The 24,212-nt window shown below is 39.7% G+C and overlaps 1 protein-coding gene across 1 annotated transcript; it reads left to right on the forward strand.

The window, feature by feature from the left end:
• The first annotated feature begins 536 nt into the window (after positions 1–536).
• On the forward strand, positions 537–19,675 carry chrnb1l (cholinergic receptor, nicotinic, beta 1 (muscle) like). The gene is made up of 11 exons (XM_030753777.1): positions 537–617; positions 6,049–6,182; positions 8,828–8,872; positions 9,243–9,352; positions 9,849–9,957; positions 10,354–10,501; positions 10,675–10,860; positions 11,354–11,577; positions 12,655–12,833; positions 18,771–18,909; positions 19,065–19,675. The coding sequence occupies exons 1-11, from the start codon at positions 539–541 to the stop codon at positions 19,203–19,205; spliced, it is 1,494 nt and encodes a 497-aa protein (XP_030609637.1). The 5' UTR covers positions 537–538; the 3' UTR covers positions 19,206–19,675.
• The last annotated feature ends 4,537 nt before the right edge of the window (positions 19,676–24,212 follow it).

Below are 24,212 nucleotides of genomic sequence, written 5' to 3' on the forward strand. Positions count from 1 at the left end.
ATCAAGAGGGCATCAAAAGTTAAGAGAGCTAGAGAAGCCACCTACAGCCTGATCCACTTCAGCTTTACAGCACCACCAATCATCCTTCGCCTACAGACAACCCCCCAATCAACTTCCCAAAAATATCTCCACTGTCATAACCCACAGCACATTGCCATTCCTGTACCCCATCCCACCCCCTCCACTTCCTCTTACCCCCACCCACCGTCCCCGCAGTGCTAACCTCAGATTGGTGAGCACCAACAGGTGCCTGCCCCTCAGAGTTCCTAGGACAAGTGCACCCCCAGCACACCCACCCAATCAGGTCATAGTTTCACCCAGAGAGTCATGGCCACAAAGAGACGAAAGGACAGGAGACAGGGTCGTTAGCTGAAGAGCATGTGCTGCTGAGGGTGCTAACTAGCTGAAATCCAGCTGGGGGTGCTCATTCATCTTGTATCCAGGTGAAGGTGGGACGTGACTGACTGTGGCAGCTAGAAGAGCCTTTGGTTGACAAACAAAGAGTGTAGAAGATGTCATGATTGCCATTACTGGACAGATGAAGCTCTACCTGAGCACTGGTGTGAGGATGAATACACTTCTCTTCGTGTGTGGCTGCTTTTATTTTACTTTCACTGGTAAGGACAAATTTCAGAAAACCAGTGTGTCTTTAATTGGTGTGTTTGAGGATGTTCAAATTCATTGTTTTTAAGATGAATCTGGTTAAAACTGATTAAATGTTTCTTAATCTGGCCTTACAGGTCAGGCTTATCAGCATCCCCAGGACTAACAGCAGCAGAATTATTGATAAGCATTTTCAAAAAAGATACCTGATGTGTACTTTTAACTTTGGCTTAATATCAGACTTGGAAAACAAGCAGCCGCGGTTGCTGGAGGTCTGTGGTGGAGTGTTCCTGTTCTAACACTACTACCTGTTTCCTGGTGGGATAAAAGAGAAGCCGCATCTTTTTTTTTTAGTCAGCCACAATCAGATCAGATAAGACACAGACATCTCACATCCAACTTCACCCTGTCAGTGCAGTTAAATTACTATTGATTCCAGTTCCTCTTTTTTTTCTTTTGTTTGTTTTCTTTTGGTTTGCCCCCCCCCCCCCATTTTGAGTGGGGATGGCTGGGGATAAAAATCATGATTAAAATTGATTTACCCAGATTCAGCTGAAGGTCTTTGACTTTGACCTTCCGACCCCATAATAGCAGTGGAAAGTAAAATAAATAAATAAATAAATTAATAATAATAATAAAAAAGCTGCATTGGTAAATTCCACCAATGTGGCGACTTCTTGACCTTTTCTCCTACAGCTGTATTTCCCCAGCGATAAGAAGGGAAGTCCCAGTGGAACAAAGCCTTTATTTCATGTCCTTTCACAGATGTTCCTGTTGGCCACTTGAAAACAAGAGTGCCCTCCTTCTTCTTCTCTGGAACATATAATGAATCACATTAACACATCATTGTTCGTTAATCAGAATCTAATTTTGTCCCTGATGGAGCTGGTATCTCAGCCATCCCTTTGATCCCATTCCCTTACTACATATCAATTACATTAGTCACCTTTGCTACCCATCGTACACCACCACCACCTGCCCTGCTTCTTTTGCATGTCCTGCCTGTCCTCTGTGTTTCCTACAAGTTGTTTAATCACATATTTGGACTGAAAGAGACCCTCATCAAGAGGTACGGAAGCACATACAGAGAGTGGGTTTTATTTTAGAGCCCGTTTTTGAGTTATTGCTAGGTAATTAATTAAATCCAAGTTGTAATGCTGGGGTTTCTATGCTAGATAAATACAGTAATATGAAATGTTTTTTTAATGTGTTTAATAATCCAGAACCAGAGCTGAGTCTGCACATGGTTCTTAAAGCACTTTAATAGCAAGCTGTCACAAACAGACATCATTTGTTTCCATTTCTTTAGTTGAATCTATGAAAAATACCAAAGATAACAGGCGTAACAATATTTTTACACCAACATGGTGATTCCCAAATAGTTATTAGCTGAAAATGTATCATATCTCAGCATGGTGTGCATGAGGAAACTGGATAAGTGGAGGGCAGAAGAAGAAGTGACAGGCCCAAAAAACTCTATAGCTGATAAACAATATCTGAAATATGAAGAAAATCAGCAAAAACCTAACTGAGGAACAGATGACCTAAGAGACACATCTGGCCCTTCAGTTGATCCATCTACTGTTCAATGCAGGCTCTTTAAAAAAAAAAAGCCTATGCTAGCTGACATGGGGCGAGAGGCAGGGTACACCCTGTACAGGTCGCCAGCCTGCCGCAGGGCCAACACACAGAGACAGACAACCATTCACACCTACGGCCAATTTAGAACCACCAATTAACCTAACCCCACTAACTGCACGTCTTTGGACTGTGGGAGGATGTTTTGTTTTTTTCTGTCTCTATAGAGGTGGTCACACTTCCTGATGATCAATAAGTCAAGTGCATTAGCCGCATGTAGCTGTTTCTTACCCTCTTAATGCCTATGAAAGCAGTAAGGGTGGACTTATTTATGTCCATTTTCCAGATTATACACTCCTGCCCAAACTTTATTTTTCACATGACTGCGAGTTCTTAGTTCTTCTTTCAAGAGAAAACTTTGAGCTTTATTTGTTATAGTCAGTGTTTAACATCTGGTCTGTGAGTTTTGTTTTGTTTCTGTTTTGTTTTTCTAAAACAATGTTCTCCTCTTTTTACCATTTAAAAAATGAGGTTCATTAATTAGTTTTATTATAACTGCTCTTATGGACACAAATTAAGAAGTATCAGCTTTGGTTCTGGTGAAATCTGTTTTGAAATGATCTTCTCTCTTGTCACTCTGACATAATCTGTTTGTACAGACACAAACAGGTTCTTTTAGCCTCTGTGTGCATTTAGTGCATATGTCTAGTATATTTTTTATCATAATACTATAGGTTGGCAGGTGTTTCACACGTTTGCATTCACTTTTTATAGTGTGCTAACCTGGCACATGCATTCTTTGTATGAGCTCCACCACAAGATGATTTCCAGTTTTCAAATATTTGTTCCATTCAGCAGCTGTTAGCAAGTAAGTGAATTATGTTGAAAGGACTTAGGTGTAGAAAAAAGTGCTTGGATGAATGGATGAAGCATGCTGTTGAAAGCGCTCAAATCGAGTAGAAAAGCGCTATATACGAACCAGTCCAGTATTTGTAAAAATGATATAATGTGTTTGTTATACAAGAAATACATGATAGCATCATGGCATGTTATGTGTGGCATGTGTGGATCAAGATCTTGTAAGTCAAAGAGTTTAGATTTGTGTTGACAGTCTTAGACACTTTCTGCAAATTTTAACTGGGAATCCACGATGGCACATGAATAATTGAACAAACGGCCACAAATGTTCAGTAACTCTTCAGTGTGCTGTTTTTCCTAAGAATCAAGCTTGTAAATAAGACTGAAAAAAACAAGCAAACAAACAAAAAGAACCAATAAATAATAAAATCAATAAATTCTAAGTTTTTCTTATTTACCCCTTTATAAAAATAAACATCAGATCTATACATTGTTTACTTATTCATGTAAGTCTTATTGGACCTACCATACACCACAAATGCAGTATTTGTATTCAGAATACTGAGTAATTATATTTAAATAATAACAGGTAGCCTACTAATGCTTTTTGTATGGCTCTTTCTGAAAATGAATCACACAACAGAGCAGCGGTCCGTCCACAATCCAGAATATAGATTAGATGATATTTTTAGCATAGCTAATCTCAGTGGGAACTGAACCCCAAACCACTGAAGGTCTGACTCAATGATTCATGGAGAGCAAACATGCTGCGGTTTGGGTGTCAGTGGCTTAAATCCGCAAGTCAACATGTGACTGGTTTGTGTTGTGCACTTTCTTTCGCTGTTACGGCTTTGGTCACTTGTTCAAGCCTTTCTCTCTTTGTGCTTTCTTTGCGTTAATGAAACTTTATTGATCTTTTATAGCTTCTGTATTTGCAGGGAACTGGCAATCTAATAGAAATAAGACATTTAAGTGGTAAAAGATGCGAGGTCAATTTTTTTACTTTCATGTGTAAGAAAATAAGATATAAAACATTATCCATTTAAAACAGAAATTACAAAAATTCCCAGGTGTATATTATATACTGTTTTGTGAGAAACACAAAGCAGGTGGATGGAGACAGAGCTATTGGCTCACAGGGATGACTTACACATATGCTGACATCATTAGTAATAGGTCCACTTCAAGTTGAAATTACAAATCACAATAAATATTAATTTTATTTATATAGGACAAGAGAAAACAAGAAAAAAAGGCCAAATTATTTAAAATAAATTCATTTTAAATTCATTTTAAACAAGAAAAAAAGGCCAAATTATTTAAAATGAATTTAAACATCATAAAATAAAAAACGTTCCAAAGATGAGGTGCCTCAAGAGCAAAGATCCAGGCATCTCTGGTCAAAAATGATCAGCCATTAACAGGACCCTCACAATGAATCTCAAGCAGTTGGTGAGCTCATCTGGGGTTAGAAAACTATTCAAGGAATCCAAAAAAAAAAAAAAACAGCAAATCTTATCTAGATCTTATCTAGTATACAGGTAGCCAGTGAAGGGCAGCAAGGATTGAAAACATACAAGGAATCAAATGGAGCAAAACCTTGAGCTCGAGCTCAAGCTGTATCAAACACAGGTAGGCGGTTTCCACTGGAAGTTTAGCATCTCTCCTTCTAAATCTGTCAGTGCTATGCATTGATCTCTCATATTTCAACCCCTCTGCCACCCCAGCATCCACTTATGGGCTCCATTGGTATGTTTTGTTTCACTTTCCAATTTCACATTTAGAGTGCATGATAACCTAAGAACCTAGAGGAAAAAAATCTGATCATGTTCTTCTAATTAAACAGAACTGAAATTCCTGCATGTTTTGCTTGCTAATACCAGAGTAAAATATAAACCTGGAAGACATAACAGCATGGATGAGACAAATCTAATTTTCTAGCATTTAACATGTGACCTAATCAAAGTCTTTCTGGAAAAGAGTCTGATCATGTGGCAGTCAGCTTGATAACGCCTCAAGGCAGGTATTTGGGCAATTAATTTGAAGCCCTAATCTAAATGAATGGGAAGAAACCCATATCCTCACCCATTACCCATTCATATGAATGGATGAGTGTGTCTAAACTTTTAATTGGTACTGTAGATGCTGAAAATGACAGCCTCAACACTGCATTTAATCTATTATTAGACTTCTTCTTAACTTCTTGGCTTCTCTTAGAATGTAAATGAGCCCACCCACCACTTTATTCCCACTCTGGAGCTTATTCTGACATGTGGCATAGAAACTGAAGACTTAACGTATTCCCTGAAAACCCTCTTTTAGATTCAATTGGCTTATTTTTTTGGATCATTTCTTAATAACATGTAAACTTACTTTAATGGATTAAACAGCAGTGGGGAATAAATTTCATTACAGTAGAGCTCTTTCTGAAAGTGCTGTAAGTTTAAGAGACAGACCATCTCGTCAGTTGCAACATCTGAGCACTGGCTCCTTTGAAAAAGAAAGCTTCAAATCAGAAGTGCCTGACTCCCTGGTATAACTTACAAACACGTAGTAAGCAAATGGCATCTCACTAATTTAGATGATCTTCATTTAGCCTGGAAGAAGAGTTTGATGCTCTATAAAAAACCCCACTGTAAAGCTGTTGTCAGTGGAACCACGGGACTGTTTCCTGGTTCAGCTGATGACAGACTTTTTAGGGCATTGGCAGGACAGCTGCCATCTATGTTGTTACAAAATTTGTATTAGTGACTCTGAGCGCCATTTTGTTTTTATGTTTTTAACGTGTAAATGGTGCAACAAAAGCAGTTTGTTTCATAGGATCTCTAAGGCATTGCTGTCTGTTGTTTTACTTTCATAACTTCATACCTTCACCAGATTTTGATCTTTCCCATTTTGTTGTTCTTTTTTTTCCCCCCTATATCACCATCCTCTGCTGTTCATTTTTTCCAGATGGTTTGTTGTTTATCATTTCCCCATCATCATGTTATATTTCCTGCTTTCATGCAGGAGCCTCTGAAACGGAGCGAAGGCTTCATCAGAAGCTATTTGAAAACTACAACATGAAAGTGAGACCAGCTCGTTACTGGCAGGAGAAGGTGACGGTGCGGGTGGGGATGACCCTCTCCCAGCTTGTCAGCTTGGTAAATAAACACATTAACAATATGCAGATATGTGCTCACACATGTAAACAAAGTATTCCTTCATGATGCAGGCTACTTCTTAACCTCCTAACATCCACCATGTCATCAGTGACCAGTTTAGGGTAAATATCACCACATTTTTTGGAAAGCTGAGTTCAAATTCACCAGTCATACCGAGGCCTGATTGCTGCCAGATTTGTTAAATCAAGAAATTACTTGAATAGAACAAAGTGGAGCAGGCTAAAAAATCTCAAAAAAGCAACACATCATGCCACAATCTAAAGAAACAGCTAAGAAATCAAGTCATCAACATCTATCAGTCTGGAAAGGGTTACAAAACCATTTCTAAGACTTTGGGACTCCAGTGAACCACGGTGGGAGCCGTTATCCACAAATGGAGAAAACTTGGAACAGTGGTGAACCTTCCCAGGAGAGGCTGGCCTACCAAATTTATTCCAAGAGCGCATCGATGACTCATCCAGGAGGTCACAAAAGAACCCAGAACAACATTTAAAGAACTGCAGGCCTCACTTGCCTCAGCTAAGGTCAGAGTTCATGATTTAAAAATAAGAAAGGGATGAAAATGACATCCATGGGAGAGTTCTAAGGAGAAAACCACTGCTGACCAAAAAGAACACAAAAGATCAGCTCACATTTGCCAAAAAAAATCATCTTTATGGTCCTCAAGACCTTTTTGGGAAAATATTCTGTGGACTGAACTTTTTGGAAGGTTTGAGTCTTGACACATCTGGTGTAAAACTAATATAGCATTTCAGAAAAAGAACATCATACCTAGAGTCATCATCATCATCAAGCTTTATTTATCAAGCACTTAAAAAAGCCACAGCAAATACAAAGTGCTGTACACCAAATAATAAAATATATATATATATTAAAAGAAGAAAAACAATTAAAAATAAATAATTAAATAATAAAGTAAAACATTAAAATAGATAAGATCAATGTCTCATGTTGGGTTGAAGGCCAGAGAGTATAAATAAGTTTTAAGATGAGTTTTAAAAATAGACAGTGAAGGCGATTGTCTAACGTGCAAAGGCAATTCATTCCACAATTTAGGGGCAATAATGGAAAAGGCTCGGTCCCCTCTGAGCTTCCGCTTAGATCTCTGTATGCGTAACAGCATCTGATCAGATGACCTGAGATCTCGGACAGGAGTATAGGAGCAAAGCAGTTCAGAAAGGTAAGGAGGAGCAAGGCCATTTAAGGATTTAAAAACAAATAAAAGGACCTTTATTTGTCAAACATGGTGGTGGTATTGTGATGGTCTCTGGCTGCTTTGCTGCTTCAGGACCTGGACAAGTCGCTGTAACTGATGGAGCCATGAATTCTGCTCTCAACCAGAATATCCTGAAGAATGCATGTGCATGTGGGTGTGTGTATGGATGTGTGAGTGTGTGTGAGTATATCTACTTTTCTTCGATTTTTTTTTTCCCTTTTTTTTTTTTTTCCCTTTCTTCCTTTTGCCCCCCCCCCCCCCCCCCCCCCCTCTTCTCTTCTTGTTTTTGCCCCTTCCTTGTTGCCTGTCAGATTTGGCATAAATAACTAAATAAAAAGATAAATAAATAAAAATACAAACATTAACAAGAATAGCCTATAGAAAACTTACAGAGCTGTTCTTGTTAAAGCAAATATGTTTGGTACATCAGTGCATTCGGATCATCATTCCGATTGTGAAAAATGCCAGACATGTCAGGCTTAAAAAAAAAAAGAATCCTGAAGAAGACTGTCCGCCCATCAGTTAACGCTCTGAAGGTCAAGTGCACTTAGGGGACCATTTCTCCTTTAAAAAACTACCTCATAGGTCGTTTGTGCAAACGACTGCATTTTAAAATAGGAATAAGTGACCTCTAGTGGTCGAACACATTTTCGATGTTCTCCAGTAAATTCTGACAAAATGTGTAAATACGGATTTTCTCAGATTTCTGAAAAGTCTGTGGGAACTAAGTGGCATTAGATGCAATAAAAAAACTTAATCATTTGGATTGGAGGACACGGTGCACTTGGGTTATGCAGCAGGACAATGATCCAGAACTCTGAATGGCTAAATTAACAAAGCCAAAATGAATGTTTTCGAGTGGTCAAGTCAAAGTCTAGACTTAAATCCCATTGAGACACTTTGGCATGACCTTAAACAGACCGTTCATACCAGAAAACCCTGCAATGTGGCTGAATTGAAACAATTCTGCAAAGAAGAGTGGACCAGGGGTGTACTTTTTCACACAGGGCAGGTAGGTTTAGATTTTTAGCTTTTTTTCCCCTTAATAAATACAATCATCATTTAAAAACTGCATTTTGTATCTAATCAGATTATCTTTGACTGGTACTGGAAGTGTGACAAAATCATAAAAAAAAAAGAAAAAAAGAAAAGAAATCAGGAAGGAGGCAAATACTTTTTCATAGCGATGTATGCTTCTTTATCATGTGACTAAAATGCATTCTAACCCCATCCTTTTCCCTGCAATGTAGTTTGATTGCTGAGTTTGGTACAGGATCATCATTCATCCCTCTCAATTTGTTTCAATAGAGGAGGTCTGAAAGTAATGGCGCTGTCATACACAACCAGATATGGTGGCATCACTAATGTATGTACCTCTACCACTCCCTCTGTTATTATCCTACTGCAGAATGAGAAGAACGGCGAGATGACGACCAACGTGTTCATGAATCTGGTATGAGCACGAAAGCATTTATCTTCATCAGTGAGCCTTGCTCTGACTCCTCTCTCCTCTGCTCTGTCGCTCTGCCCTCAAATGGACTTGTCACTTTTCATTACCACAAATTATTTCATGTTTTTTTCTCTCTCACTCTCTGACTCCCTCTCTCGGTTCTGTCCCTGATTAGAATTCAGGATGGCTGGATTGTTTGTGCCAGTGTGTGCGTGACCGTGTATGTTTATGTCAGTGGGATTAAATGACTTGCCAAAGGCTGGAGAAACAAAGATTTGAATGACAGGGACATCACCTGTTGTCTGCTCTGCTGTTCACTCTTTTTCTTTGTCCTGCTTCACTTTGCCTTACTCCTTCCCTCCATCTCTCCCAGGCATGGACAGACTACAGGCTGTCCTGGAACCCAGCAGAATATGACAACATCAATGTTCTGAGAATTCCTCCCAACAAGGTGTGGCGTCCCGACATCTACCTCATAAACAAGTGAGTGTCCTGTCTGCACTCACACTTACACAATCATGCATCACAGCTAACAGACGGCTAACATTGCATTAGTTTAGACAGGCCAAAAAGTCAGTTTCAAATCCCAGCAGATCAGCAGATCTCCATGACAGCTAATACCTGATCCAGTTATTAAATCCTGTCCAGGATGCAATATTTAAGCTGCTTTTGCATGCTGACACTTATTAGGGACCTGCAAGTCACTTTGAAATCCACCTCCACACAAGCTCCTCTTTGTGTGGAGGCGGCCAGTGACACAGTAAAAGCAGCCTTACATAACAGTTACCTCATTTTGTTGAATATATTTTTTGTATGTACAGTAGATGGCGAATTGTTTGCCAGGGACAAAATAATGATATGGAATTGCACATACAATTTGTTACAGACTCAGTATTTACAAAGTAACATGTTCATTGTGAGTACAGAGAAAAAAAAATGCCCCCTGTCTAAAATAAATTTCACATTTCTCTCCCTTCAGTAATGATGGTCAGTTTGACGTGGCGCTGTACGTCAACGTCTTGGTTTACAGTAACGGGACTGTTAACTGGCTTCCTCCTGCCATCTACCGCAGTTCCTGTTCTATAGAGGTACAGGCTTTCCTTTCATCCTCTGCAGCCTCTTTTCCACTCAGACAGTTAAGGTGCAGAGACATTTTCTTCTTGGAGCTTTTTGAGCATCAGCTTCAGCAAGATTGAGCATGGAATGTTATGTAGCATTGGGGTAAATCTGAGGTAATTCCCATGGGAAGAAAATCATATGGGACATATTTTTGCAGGCTTCATCCCAGAATCATTTTGCAGTGGCCCATTCTGTAACCAGTGATCAGCTGGTTCCGACTTTGGTCCCATCAATCATGTTGTGCTCTACCGCTGACAATCCTTTTTCCATGGAAATGCATGCTCTCAATTAGGCACCAGCATAGCACAGATGCAGTGGAAAAAGACTGACTGTTTAATGATTTTTTTCCATTCAACAATCCATAGGTGGCATACTTCCCATTTGACTGGCAAAACTGCAGCATGATTTTCCGCTCATACACCTATGACGCCTCTGAGGTCGACCTGCAGTACTTTCTGGATGATGATGGCAAAGAGATCCATGAAATTGTTATAGATGAGAACGCCTTCACTGGTTGGTGCCTTCTCCAGTACTTGCCCTGTTTCTGTGAACCTTTAGATGTTTACTATGCATACATTTCTTCAGCCACTTAGTGCATTTAATTTTGTTTACCAGACTGTGTCTGATTTAGAAAAGAAAATCCTCTTAACACTTAACTCCTTCTCCTGGCTGCTCGCCTTGCACAGAGAATGGCGAATGGGCCATTTGTCACAAACCAACGAGAAAGAACGTTAAGGAGGACCTGTATGAGGACATCACCTTCTATCTCATCATAGAGAGGAAGCCTCTTTTCTACATCATCAACATCATCATGCCCTGTATCCTCACCAGCGTGTTAGCTATATTTGTGTTCTACCTGCCTCCTGGAGCAGGTCAGCACATGTGACATGTTGTGACATTATGACTACACATCATTGCTAAGAGGGGGCATAGGAAGTGCAACACTGCCTAATGTCATGAAAAGAAGCATGTATCTGATTTGAGCTGCTTCATAATTATGGGCGACCTTTAATAGAATTTATTGATTGACTCTGAGAATGAGGAATCTACTTTGCTAATTATTGTCTTTTTGTAGCCACATTTCAGAATAATGTTTCACTGACATTGAAAAAAAAACTGCATTCAGCAGATAGCAGCACAATTCAGCAGCACTTATTCCAGTTTCAGCCGCTGGTTCTAACAACTCAGAGCCAAACTGGCAACTGTTTCTTTTTTTCCTTTGTTACATAAAGTTTCTTGATAACAAACAAATTCCTTAATGTCTTGAATTCCACCCTTGTTAGCGTACTGCAACACTATCTACACAAAAATGTTTCCTACCTTAGTGTCATAATTCATCTGCCAATGTGTCCTTTTTCTTTGCAGGAGAGAAAATGACTCTTTCCATCTCTGTCCTCATTGCTCTGACTGTCTTCATGCTGCTGCTGGCTGACAAGGTCCCGGAGACTTCCCTCGGCATCCCAATTATTGTCAACTATGTCATGTTCACTATGATCTTGGTGACCTTCTCTGTCATCCTGAGCGTGGTAGTCCTTAACCTGCACCACCGAACACCCAGCACACACATTATGCCAAACTGGGTCCGAAAGGTATTCAGTAATCATTTTTATACGAGAATCCATTGAAAATCACATGTAAAAGATTTCTTAAAAGGACTGTTGAACTATGAGGATATTATAAATGTTATTTTAAATGTAATGTAGGAAGACTTTGCCTTTATTTTTCTCAAAAACTGCACATTAAAGTCAAATAACAGTTAGCATTTGCATAGCTGGGTCATCTGTGATTGGAATCCAAAGAATATCTAAAGTCAGGATATTGTAAATGTTTAAAAATATAACTTGTGAGGATTTTTCTTTTAACCCTTTAACATGTAAGTTGTCATCTGTGCCTATCCGAACTCTAACCGAAACCTTAGGCAATATGTCATTTTTATTTTTAGCAAACAGGGATCAAAGAATATATGAATTCTATTTTTTCCCCAAAGTTGTTGATTTGCCTTTCTTTAAAAATAAAAACAAACAAACAACAACAACAACAAAACAGGGTTAGGTTTAGGGTTACTTAATTTTAAACCTGAAATGGTTAATATGATCAAAAACTGCACAGGAATGTGCAGTGTAATTTTATTTTTGCACATGTGAATTCTGATTGATAATTATTGAATAAAGGTTCTTCTTTGTGCTTTGTGGATGTTCCAAACAGCCACGTACGCTGCAATGGTAAGAAATGCAGAACAGCAAAATAAGCAATAGTTTTTGCTTAACCACAGTGCACAGATGCATGATAAAAGGCTTTGTGCACAACACTGTATTATGCATCTGTAAATTAAAAGTAAAAAACACAAATGTCAGTGTGAATTTTTAGATCTTGGAGAGGACATAAAAATGCAACAGCTGGTGATGAAAACATGAAAAAAAAGAGCATGCAAAGTTGACAAACTAATCAATAAGATACTTCTGAATTCTTGGTGACTCTCCTTCGTAGGCGTGTTGCAAAAGTTGAAGTTTTTTTAATAAATATTTGTCTGAAAACTAAGAATAAATGCAAAGACACAGAAAATCAGATACTTTGTACAATCTGGGCTTGTAATTTCTGCTTGGGTTAAGTCGGGTCAACCAAACACAAATGTACAAACCACTGCATTGTTCACTTTCATTTTTCAGGTGTTCATTCACTTCCTGCCTAAATACATCGGCATGATGAGGCCGAAACCAGAGGAACCCTTGTTGGAAGAGGAGTGTGCTGGTGACACACCCATACAGAGCTACAATGGGCGACAGCCTGGAGGGGAGTATTTCATTCGCAAGATCAACCCTGATCTTGTCTTCCCTTGGCGAGGCAGGTATGTCAAAGGAAAGAAGGAATCTTCTACAGGCATGATCTGGCCTTTAAAGCAGTGTAAAAAAATTAGCCTCCATTTATGGCCATTGTTAATGGCATGAGTATCCAGGAATATCCACTTCAGCTTCTTCTTATAAATAATTCAAGAATTTTTTTTTTCTCCATCCATCTATCCGAGGCTTTCCTTTACAACCACTCATCCAATCCACTTTAAACCTGGTTGGCTTATTGCCAGGGAACAGTACAGAGTTTGTTGTCTGAGCTGTTGGATGAGCTGATTTCATATTTTGTCTAAAAGTTGTTTTATTAGTATGACTACTGCCTGCTCCACTCTCTTTATGTAGGGCCCTTAACTCTAACCCATACATACACACAGGTATGGCTTTATGGCTCTCTTTGAAACAAAATTTATTGACATTAATCTTCAGAGGTCAAATTGATAATTGGTGATGACCCCAACCCAAAACCCAACCCTTAATCCTAACCCTGTATTTTGGAAGCAACCAAAAAGTTACAAAAGAACATAAAGACATGCCAGCAACGCTGGTAAGACAGTCTCTGATTTTTCCACAGCAGGAATCTTTTCCAAATGTTGGTTTATCTTCAGGCAAAAATCTAACACGTTTGATGGATTAAATGTATTGGTTTGTCTTATGAAAAAAAAGTTAGACTGCCAAAAAGTTCTATTTCCTGTCAAGAACCAGAGAGCTGAAGTAATGACCCCGAGGCTAATTCATCCTGATTCAGCCTCTTTCTAAGCTGAGATGTGCAGATCCTGGTGGGGAAAGCTATTTCTATTAACATTAATAAAAGCCAGTGTGGGCATGAATCTTCTTTGTAGAGTGTGCCAAAGTGTGAATGTTGGCTCTGGTGCCAGATCAGCTATTATAGTAAAGTACACTGTGTGCTGGAGTTGGCAGAGTTACAGCACATCATCGCAGGAGCTCCGAGAATCTGTCAAGGCTGCAACAGTAAGTGCATCTCCTTCAGCCTTCTGATGCCATGTTCAATAAGGTGGTGTTAAAGGTGCTTTTAAAATCAGATCAACAAGCATCAGTTATTCAGATTCATTTTAATGAATGTTTTGTTATTTTTTACTTATTTGATTTCTATTATATTTTCTTGAACCAGTCTGAAATGTAGCATCGGTTCAAGATGTATTGCTGCTACAAAGGCATGTCTAAAATGCAGAGTACATTATTCAGATGTTCACAGGTGGGATATTCATGATATATTATGAAATCAAAATACAAATTTGTCTTTTTATTGATGCTGAAAAGGTGGTAACAGTGATTCGAGAGTTAGTCCACACTGAAATATCTTAAGAGCTCTTACACTGATTATTATTAAGTTCCTGATGGTCAGAGGATGAATTTGAGTGTTTGGAAAAGCTTTTACATGTTTTGTGAGTTTAATATTAACATAATATTAATTACAGCATCCCCCTTTACGTTAAAGAGTTACCCTTTGTCATAAAGAAGTTTTAGGATGTTTGGGTTTATACTGCCATTCATACAGTAGAAGTTAAGAACTGGCGAGGTAAACTGTGTAAGGTAATGAGAGAGTGTCGTTGTCTTAAAGCCGTGATGTCTTCATGTTACCTGCTTCATTCTGGCTAATCAGCCAGTACTCCTCAGCCTCGCCTCATGGGTCTGGCTTCATAAACAGCTTTACAGTCCCCTGAATGAGATCTGGTGCTGGACATCTCTCATCCCGTTCCAAAGGCATCACATTCAGCCCCAGCTAAGCCCCACACCCACGTCCACAGTCGCCAGCCACTAAGCCTCTGTTTAGGTTTGGCATTAGGGGGTAATCCCACAGAAAGGAGCTGGAGGGAGAGTGAAGAATAGATGAGTGGAGGGGAAAGCTGGCGCTGAGTGATAGGGGCATAGGAGGCTTTTGTCGTGTTAGATGTGGGAGAGATGGTGGCTGTGCTATCATAGAAACACAGACATGATTCAGCAGCCTATCTATATGTCTGTTGTCTCATCCATTTCTCTTTATCTTGTTACTCTGTCAGATGGTCAGAGCCACGGCTGTAATAATCATGTATATCAGAGGCAAAACACCAGCTAAGCAATATTCAAGCTGTTTGGCTTTGCCAGAGAAGTTTGGGCCAGTTTTTCATGGGTGCAACCCACATACTCAACCCTGCTGCTCAACCCACAAATGCATTTTCCTTACAAATGTGGCTCCATTTAAGGAGAAATAAACAGGCTTTACAAAGGTATAAGATATATTGCCAAGAAGCATTGATAAAACAATTGATTACAACCATGATCTGTGCGACTCATGCATGCTTTGGGTGTTTTTCATGCGTCTTCCTCTTCATGCTGAATGTTTGTGTTATCACAGGTTTCATTGTTGTATTAGATTTATCTTTAAGTCTGAGGCAGTGTAAGAAGCAGCCATGGCATTCAAATACTATGTTCATAAAGCAAGCAGAGCAATGGTACAGTTACATACTAAGTGAGCGTATAGTTTTTTCCTCTAATAATACTTAAAATCAATCTAGATACACTCGCATGAAGGCATATTTACAGTGCCAGTCTACAGTATACACATGTGCCACCGTGTGTGTCACAGTGAGAAGAAATCCATGGATCTCTGGTAATGAATAGAAGCTGTGGAATGTGGGTGGCATGTGGAGCACTACTTACCTCTGAACTGAGCTGTGGCCACAGCTCTACCCACACAGACTTGCACATACGCACGCAGACACCGGCCTTCCTATGGGAGCTGGTTCATTTTTACTGTCCCGTCCATCTGTTGTCATGCCTTCTTTCTGTAACACGTCCTGCTCCCTTTCTGACGCCCTCCTCATTCTAGTGTAAGAGATCTCAACTCTCCACACTGTACAACTTATAGACCGTATGCATAGACTGTAGATATGTAGCGATGGCGCCAGTGTGACAGGTGCGCCGTGGTGCCCGGCCAGACTTCTTCAGATGGTGCCACATGATATGGATCCATAATCTCTGCATGTTTTGATGTAATAGGGAATGAAAGCAAAGTGAATCTAGTGGGTTTACACAGGAGCTTGACTATAAGATAACTGATGTCAAAAGAAAGTGAAGAACACAGTGTATTTCAGACATGAAGCCACATTTTGGTTTAGTTTTATTACATCGTGCAGCATGACAACAAAGCAAAGTGTAGTGAAGAGATCAAGCCCTTCATTTATGTACAGAACTCGTAACACTTACCTAAAGGGTGTGTTTTTGGCATTCATACTCATGCGGTGAGGGGTTGTATGCTAAATATCACAGATTAATCAGAGAGTAATGGTGAATGGTGAACACAGCTTATCCTAAATTGGTTAGGAAGAGAATAGGATTAGTGAAAAAAAAACACATTTTTAATCTGGTTTTATGGTTTAATTGTGAAGATTAGCGTCGTATGAAGCATGTGAGTTATTTGGCAGAAGAATGTGATCAAAAAAGATCCTGTCAGGGCGCTGGTATAGATCAGTGGGCTGACCCATGTGCTGAAAGGCTACTGCAGGAGCACAGGTTGTGTTCTGTGTGTCGTTCCCTCTGCCCTACTGTCCCATCACAAAGATACAAAAGGCCAAATATAAATCTTGAAAGATTCCCTGCACCCATTTATTTTGCTTTATAGAACAGCTGTGTGAGACGAAGAATGAAGAGGTCACATGTCGCAGCATCACGTAAACGTTGACCCCTCTGCTGAGAGTATGCTGCTGTCACTCAGTGTTTAGAGAAGCTCCAGGAAGCTTGTCTGTGGGTAGAGGGTACACAAGGACACACTCTATACTATCTATAAGAGAGAAGACTGATGCGTGTGTGTGTGTGTGTGTGTGTGTGTTGCATGTACCTGAACTGAATGATGCTTTGTTTTAGCTGAGATTAACAACGCTGCACAGTGACTCATGACACGCAGCATTAATCTCAGCTTATGGAGCCTTTGTGAAGGGTGCTGTTGCAGTTTTTAACTTCTCGCAGAGATCGTGTGTGTAAGTGTTTATGTGACAGGCTTGAGCAGCAAGATGTCCTCCTGATTAGGATGGGCTTCCTTTGGAAACCACGTTGTTCTTTGTCAAAGTGTCCATTACATTATGCAGTAAGAAGGATTTCTCATATTGTATTTGCTATCATAAATATAAAACCAAAGAATATTATACTAATTAATAAAAGAAATAAGACAATACAGAAAGAAGGAAACCAGGAAACACAATCATAAACTCTGTACTATCCATTTTTATTGCATTTATATTTGTAACATCCATCTATGTTACAGTTCCCCATACAGATGCCATAAAGGGGGAAATTAGCCATAGATACCAAAACAGTTTCTTGTACCAGGCTGCTTATTTGAGCTGTAAGCTGCACATTTTAACATGGCAGTCTGTGAAGTTTGACTCACTGAAAGCCTCGAGTGGTCATTAAAGGAACTACAACTTGAGTTTCTGAGGTTTCCACATTCACCAGTAAGACAAAAATTTTGTTCCCAGACATACATGAATTTGTATATTGTGTTGATCCCCCGCTGGTACATGTAACCCCGTTAGTGGGTCAAAGTTTTAGTTGGTTAGACACGTGCAAAACATCAGTCTCAGCTGCACTTGGCACTCATACAGTCGACTGGGCTCTAAATAGACCCCAATTGAACTTTTTTTTTTTTTTTGTCAGATCTCTTAGCTGTTTTTGTTTGTTTTGTGTTTTTTTTTTTATTTTTATCTTTACAGTTTTTTGTTTTTTTCATGACTTTGTCAGTTTGTTCCTAATGATGTCACACATCATTATTTTCTGTTTCTGCTTTAATTACTGCTGTCTAAAAATACAAATGTTTTGGGGTCCCAGTCGAAAGCATGCAATTCTGCCTGAGACATGCTGGAGAGATTGTGTCTGTGGGCTGACTGCTGGGTATTTATTACAGTTATTTCATATAGTTTAAATAAACCAGTCGGAGTCAAAATGACCCTGATTGTAATGTTTTACTGAAATTACTCAAAACAGAATGATACCAGAGTGAAAGGATGCTAAAGAAGCTTTTAATTAATAATGTGGATTGTACTTGGGATAAAAGTATAGATTTGTATTTTACAAAATATGCAAATTAATTGTTAATAAAATAATGCATTTTTATTAGAAGACATAACTAATAATGCTTTGAGAAAAAATAAGTTTGAATAATATTGTTATTTTGCTGTTATGTTATTGCTTCTGAGAGTAAATCATTCTTGGACCCCCTTTGGTAGTCTGCGTATGTTAAAAATGTGGGTAGGGTGAGGGTTAATGCTTTGTGCTATAATTAACAAATGTTAGCACGTTAATGTGCTAAACGAAGACAGCGAAAAGGGTAAAGATAATGTCTAGCAGTCAGACATCAGCATGTTTCCACCGTCAGTGTGAGTGTAATAGCACACTGACATTAGCACTGGGTTGAGGCCCTGCAAAAGTAAACAAGCAAACACAGCGAGCAACAGGGAGCATGGCTGCAGACCTGTGGTCCTGTTTTATTTAAGTGGCATCTTAAAAGTAATGAAAGTCACTGGTGTTTCTGTGAGGCGGCTGTAGCTCTGGAGGTAGAGCAGGTCATCTACTATGTTGGTGGTTTGATTCCTGGCTGCTCCAGTCTGTATGTCAAAGTATGCTTGGGGAAGATACTGAACCCTAAATTGCTCACTGGTGTGTGAATGGTAGAGATAGAGAATAAAAGTGTTTGCATGAATGGGTGACTGACTTTTTTTGAGGAAAAAAAGCACTTATATCAGAACCAGTCCATTTACCAGTCCTTCAATAATAAAGTCTTCTAAAGGACAAGTTCCTGTGCATGACTTGAATGTAATGTAACTTTTTAAGTGATGAAAAAGGTCCAAAAAGTTGCACTAACTTTACTTTTTTTTTCTGAGCATTTTATCTCTGCGATCTACTTTCCAACTTCTTTGTTGACGTTGTCCCTGACTGTGCTTCAGGTGTGAGAGCACAGTGCAGCTCCAGAGGGTCCCAAACACGGACAGTTTCTGCCTGATCCTCCCTCCCAATCTGAAGTCAGCCATCGCTGCTGTGACATACATGGCCGAGCAGCTGAAGAAGCAGGACACGGATGACTCGGTGAGCGTCAGGCAGCTTGTTATTCACTCTGTCTACAGTTCCTGAGCACAGACTGTTTCAAACATGCCCCAACGATGTTCTTGTGACATTACCTACATTCGGTACACTGCTGACTCAGTTTTGCATGTGTGTGTGTGTGTGTGTGTTCTCTGCAGTTGACAGGAGACTGGCAGTTCATCGCCCTGGTGGTGGATCGTCTCTTCTTGTGGTTGTTTGTCATCATCACCACCCTGGGAACCCTGGCTATGTTCCTGGATGCCAGTTTCAATTATACGCCTGACAGCCCCTTCCCATAGTGGACTACATAGACACACACAGCTGGAGCTTGATTCATTGTGTGGTTGTTACTTCACTTCTACTTCTTGTTGGTGCTTTCTGAGATCACCAGATCTGACTTTCCATTGTATCTATTCCATAGGTGTGTGGTCAGCCTCTGAAATGCCGTGTAAGGTCACATTTACTTAACCAGTCGAAGCACACCAATGATGTCATGTGATAGAAATAGTGTATGTAAAACACTGATTTGTCTAAATGATCTAAATGACTGTGTAACAATTTGTGATCTTTGCTTTAGTCTAACACTTGAAATATATATATATATTTTGACAGTAACACTGTTACTGTTGTGTTTAGCATACGTTGTAGTTTGTGTTTGACTCTGTTGCCCTTTGACGTGTAACAGTGGTCAGATCCTGTGACTGTAATACTGGATTTTTGGCAGTAGAGGGCAGTGACATAATGCTCAAAGATGCAGTCACTGCTGATGAAAGAGGCGCTTCAAAGGAGGCATGTTGTTCCTGTGTGCCTTTGCATGTACAATGTAAGAACATTTAACTCTTAACTGTAGTTAAATACAAAATATATGTATTATATGTAAATGCTCTGTATTTATGACAGATGTAAAGTATCCTCCTAACACAGTACAAGTCTCCTAAAACCCAAATAACTACATAGAAGTAGAAAGTTTAAAGCATTAAACTTTATGATCATTTCTCTATTTTTTCACCTTTACCAAAACTGTAACGCCAGTTCATATGGAGAAGAGAAGGCATATCAGTCCAGTGTGCATCAACATGTCAAAACTGAATGAGATTAGAAAACCATATTTAGAGGGATAGAATGCCTAATTTATTTGTATTCAGTACTAAGGAAGGAAAGGCAGGGTTAGATACGTTGAGTTTGACTAATTTTGCTGTGTTTCTTTAACCCTCATCCTACTGACTGGGGTCCACACAGACCCCAGAGGTATATGTTTGTCATATCTCACAGGTGATTTTTTTTTTTGTTGTTGTTTTTTTAATCATTCCAATTTTTAAATGAATTTGTTCCTGATGACATGAAATCATTGTTTTCTATTTCTGCTTTAATTAGGGCTTTTTTAAAAAATACAAATGGCTTGTGGTCCCAGGGCACCTGGGTCAAAAGCACCCAATTCCACCTTTTTAGTATTAATAAACTGAACTATTTGCTCACTTAATATTTGCCATCAGCCCTAAATTAAAGTAACACACAATATCCAGGAACACTCTGTCAGTCATCCCATCTCTACTGTCATGATCTGGATGGGGAACCTCCCAGACTGGAAGTTATCAGAATTTTGGTGCTGGATCTGCTGTACAGGAGAGAGCTGGAGCATGCCCCAGTCATACCACACATGAAACAGAGAGCTGATGCTGTCTGCTGTGTCTGATTAGCTTTAGTCATATTTAGTTGTTTCTGGTCTCTGTAAAACCATAGTGAGAGCTTGGTTCACAATGCAAACAGTAAATCAGACTGGGCGGACAGGGCTGGCCTTTGTCACTGACTCTGTTCATAATGCATGTGGACAGAATTTCTAGGCAGAGCCCGGGGTGGAGGGTTTGGTGGTCTCTGATTTTTGCAGTTTATGCGGTTCTGTTGTCTTTGCTGATTCACCACCTCTAGCTTGTACCAGGGCGGTTTGCACCCCTTAATGATGGGGTGAGGAGCTTGGCCATTTGGCAGCGTCTCAGAGTGGAGCCACCTCCACATAGAAAGGAGCCAGTTGAGGTGGTATGGCCATCTGCCCAGTATGCCTCCTCGATGCCTCCCAGGTAAAGGGTTCTGGAGTTCTAGGAAAAGGTATTTATTGTGTGTTTATTTGAATTATTTTATATTGAGGTCAAAATAACCCAGACTGGTTTAATCATATACATACAATTACAGGAAACTAAGTGATAACAGTGTCAAAGGATGGTAAATAAGGTTTTAAGTAATAATTTGGGTTGTATTTAGAATAAAAGCTGAAAACTGAATTAAAGAGAAGTGCAGAGTTTCATTTCACATAGCAATAATGTATTTTTTCTTTAGATGAAATTAATCACATAACTAATGATGCTTTAAGAAGAAAAAAAGTTTTGCTATTATTACCTCCATCAAGAAGGTTATGTTTTTGGCAGTGTTTGCATGCAAATGTGTGGGTCATTCTGTCTGCAAACATAGCTTGAAAAGTTCAGAATAAATTCTGATAAAATTTTGTAGGGGTGTAGCGTGGGGTCATGTTAACAATCTATTAAAATTTGCATTACATCCAGCAGGGAATTCAAGGTCACCTTAACGATTTAGTGGTCAAAAATTAACAAAAAGTCTAAAAACCAAGAAACTATGATTATTACCATTAAATCTTATACCATTGGAAAGCCTGTATTTCTCCTTAAATGGCGCCACATTTGTTAGGAAAATACATTTGTGGGTTGAGCAGCAGAGTTACATATGTAGGTTGCACCCATGAAAAACTTGCCAGATCTTCTCAGCTTATTCTGCTATTGACTCTTGTCTTGAGCTTCTGGTACTTCAGGTGCTGACAATCAGGCTTGGAATCATTGGAGGCAATTTCAATGCAGAGACATAGAGATGAGATTGTGCAACCAGTGGCAATTCCACATCTCCACAGTCTGGGACCGAACTCTATCATCCAAGATGACAACGCTCACTCCCGCAGACTGGGTTTATCAGAGACTACCTCCAGTTTTTGGGCGTGGAGAGGATGGAGTGACCTGCCTGCAGTCCTGACCTCAATTCCAATGAACACTCATATGATCAGCTTGGGCATGATGTGGTTCTGAGTGACCAACAGAACCACAGTGGCTGACTTACAAGAAAAGCTGGTTGATGAATGGGATGCCACCACACAGCAGTGTGACCAAGCTGGTGACCAGCATGAGGATGAAGTGCCAGGCTGTTGTGGCTGTGTATGGTTCTTCCACATGCTGCTGAGTCCCTTGTTTGTTAAATGAATAAACTGTTAAATTGCCAACATGTCTTGTTGCGGTCCTGACTGTAACATTTTTCCTTTACTGTTTTAGTCTGAAAAGAATTTAATCACACAGTGTCAAAATAGCTCTTTTAAGAAAATTACAAGAGTTAGAGGCAGAGTCAGATGCCACATGAACATTGTACTGATGTCCATATGACGTTATCATGGTCTCTAAATTTATGGCTCAAAGAAATCCAACATGTAAGATGCCACAATCATAGAAATAAATTTAATCACAAAGGACAAACAGAAACAAAAAGAGACGGAGCCCTGAGTAAAACAAACAAAAGAGGAAGATGACCATGAACCAACCACACAATGGGCCGTCGGATCCAGGCATCTCCCTTAAAAATTCCTTTCTCAACTAAAAATACATTAGAGTCACTTTCATATCCTGTTTCATAGTCTTTGTTTTAGAATCTAAATGTCCTACAATAAATAAACCTCTTCTGAAATGTGTTGTAGTAGCAATCCATTGGAAACATTTCTTCATACATAACTGAAGAAAGGGTACTCCAATGATCTGTTAGCCTGTTGAGATGATAAACTTGCATTTGGCGTGCTGTCAGAAGAGGTGATGAAATTATAAATGATTCATGATGAATGATTTCATTTATCATTAACAGGCATCCACAATATTTGGATTAAATTTGTTAAACTGTCCAAATACGTTTCTACCCTGAATGCAGCACTTGCCCAGCTCCTAAGAGAAAACAGTGCCTCTCTCACATCACATTACCTTAGAGGGAAGACAAAAAGAATGAGTCCACAAGACCAAGACCACAATCTATTTGTCCCGTCCTGCTGCTGCACAAAAGCCAAGACACCTTGTATAAAGAGACTGAAGGTGGAGAAGACAGGGGGACATGGAGAGACGGGCGCCATCCCCTCATTTGTGCACTAAGAGCTTTTCAGGGAAAAGCTGTGGGCCCACTGTGTTTTATTGCTAATGCCTCAGTGACTTCCAAGGGCACTTAGAGTTTAATCATTGGGTTTGCACTCGACTTGCTCACTTCAGACCCAAAGAAGGCCTCAGTAACAGGAGGGAGGGCCCCTGAGAGAATGTTGTTAGTGCCCCTCATTGGTCTGATTTAGATGTTTTCTTCTTCACCTCCTATTGAGCTTTGAGCAACGGCTAAACTGGCAAGACGAATGTGTGTTTATGCTTTTAAAAAAGAAAGTAGCGAAAGGGAAAGGAGGAGGGGGGATGTTCTTTTTTTTTTGTGTTCTTTGTGGTCTACGACTTGGGTGGAAAAGCAGCCAAGAGGACTTCATATAAATCAAGTTACCAGTAGCAACAGCACTGCCAGTGCCGAGCCTGGCCCCTAACCTTCTTCCCGCTCATCCTCCTCTTCCACGTATCACCCAGCGTTCACCTTTTCAGATGTTTGTCTACATTCTCTGTAAATCATTCCCTTTCCACCATGTTTCACCCGCCCTCCCCCTTCATTATAATCATCATCATCATCATCATCAACAACTTCTACTGTATATGAGAAAAAAGAGATTCCTTATGTTGCTCCCCAGCAACAATGAAACATTTGGTGATCTCAACAGCAGAGGCCTGAGGCCTGGAGAAGAGAAAAGAGTTATGGTGAGAGAAGAGGTGGCTTAAAGTGGATGTAAAGGGCAAGAACGTGAGAAAATGAAAGTTCAGAGGAAGGTCGAGTAAGCATGGTAGACAGAGGTAACAGATCTGTGAGAACAATCTGGCAAAGCCTCGTTCCAGGTGAGCTCATTCCCATTAAGCTGGCAGTGGGAATAACTTCCTCAAGGCTTATTGGATATTACTTTCTCTCCCTTTACTGTAGGGCTATTGTTTAGCCACAGCTTGAAGTCATACACACTGCAGTGCTGCTCCTGACCTCTGCCATGGACAATACTTGCTATTGTCTCTTGGGTTTTGTCCATTCACCAAAGGAAGTGGCTACTGGCGTGTTAAGTGGACTTAAGGGAATCAATTGATCAGTTTCAACTGATGAATGTAGAATTGAAAATTGGCTTGAATTTTTTTGTCTACACATAAAGT

This window comes from Archocentrus centrarchus, chromosome 18, assembly GCF_007364275.1.
Source record: "Archocentrus centrarchus isolate MPI-CPG fArcCen1 chromosome 18, fArcCen1, whole genome shotgun sequence".
NCBI classification, from domain to species: domain Eukaryota; kingdom Metazoa; phylum Chordata; class Actinopteri; order Cichliformes; family Cichlidae; genus Archocentrus; species Archocentrus centrarchus.

What these genes read in the sequence shown, in the direction of transcription:
- chrnb1l (XM_030753777.1), top strand. Translation starts at nt 539, where the DNA reads ATGAAGCTCTACCTGAGCACTGGTGTGAGGATGAATACACTTCTCTTC. An exon ending in TCTCCCAGCTTGTCAGCTTG is followed by an intron (nt 6,183 to 8,827) that starts GTAAATAAACAC and finishes ATCCTACTGCAG; the next exon opens with AATGAGAAGAACGGCGAGAT. An exon ending in CTACCTGCCTCCTGGAGCAG is followed by an intron (nt 10,861 to 11,353) that starts GTCAGCACATGT and finishes TTTTCTTTGCAG; the next exon opens with GAGAGAAAATGACTCTTTCC.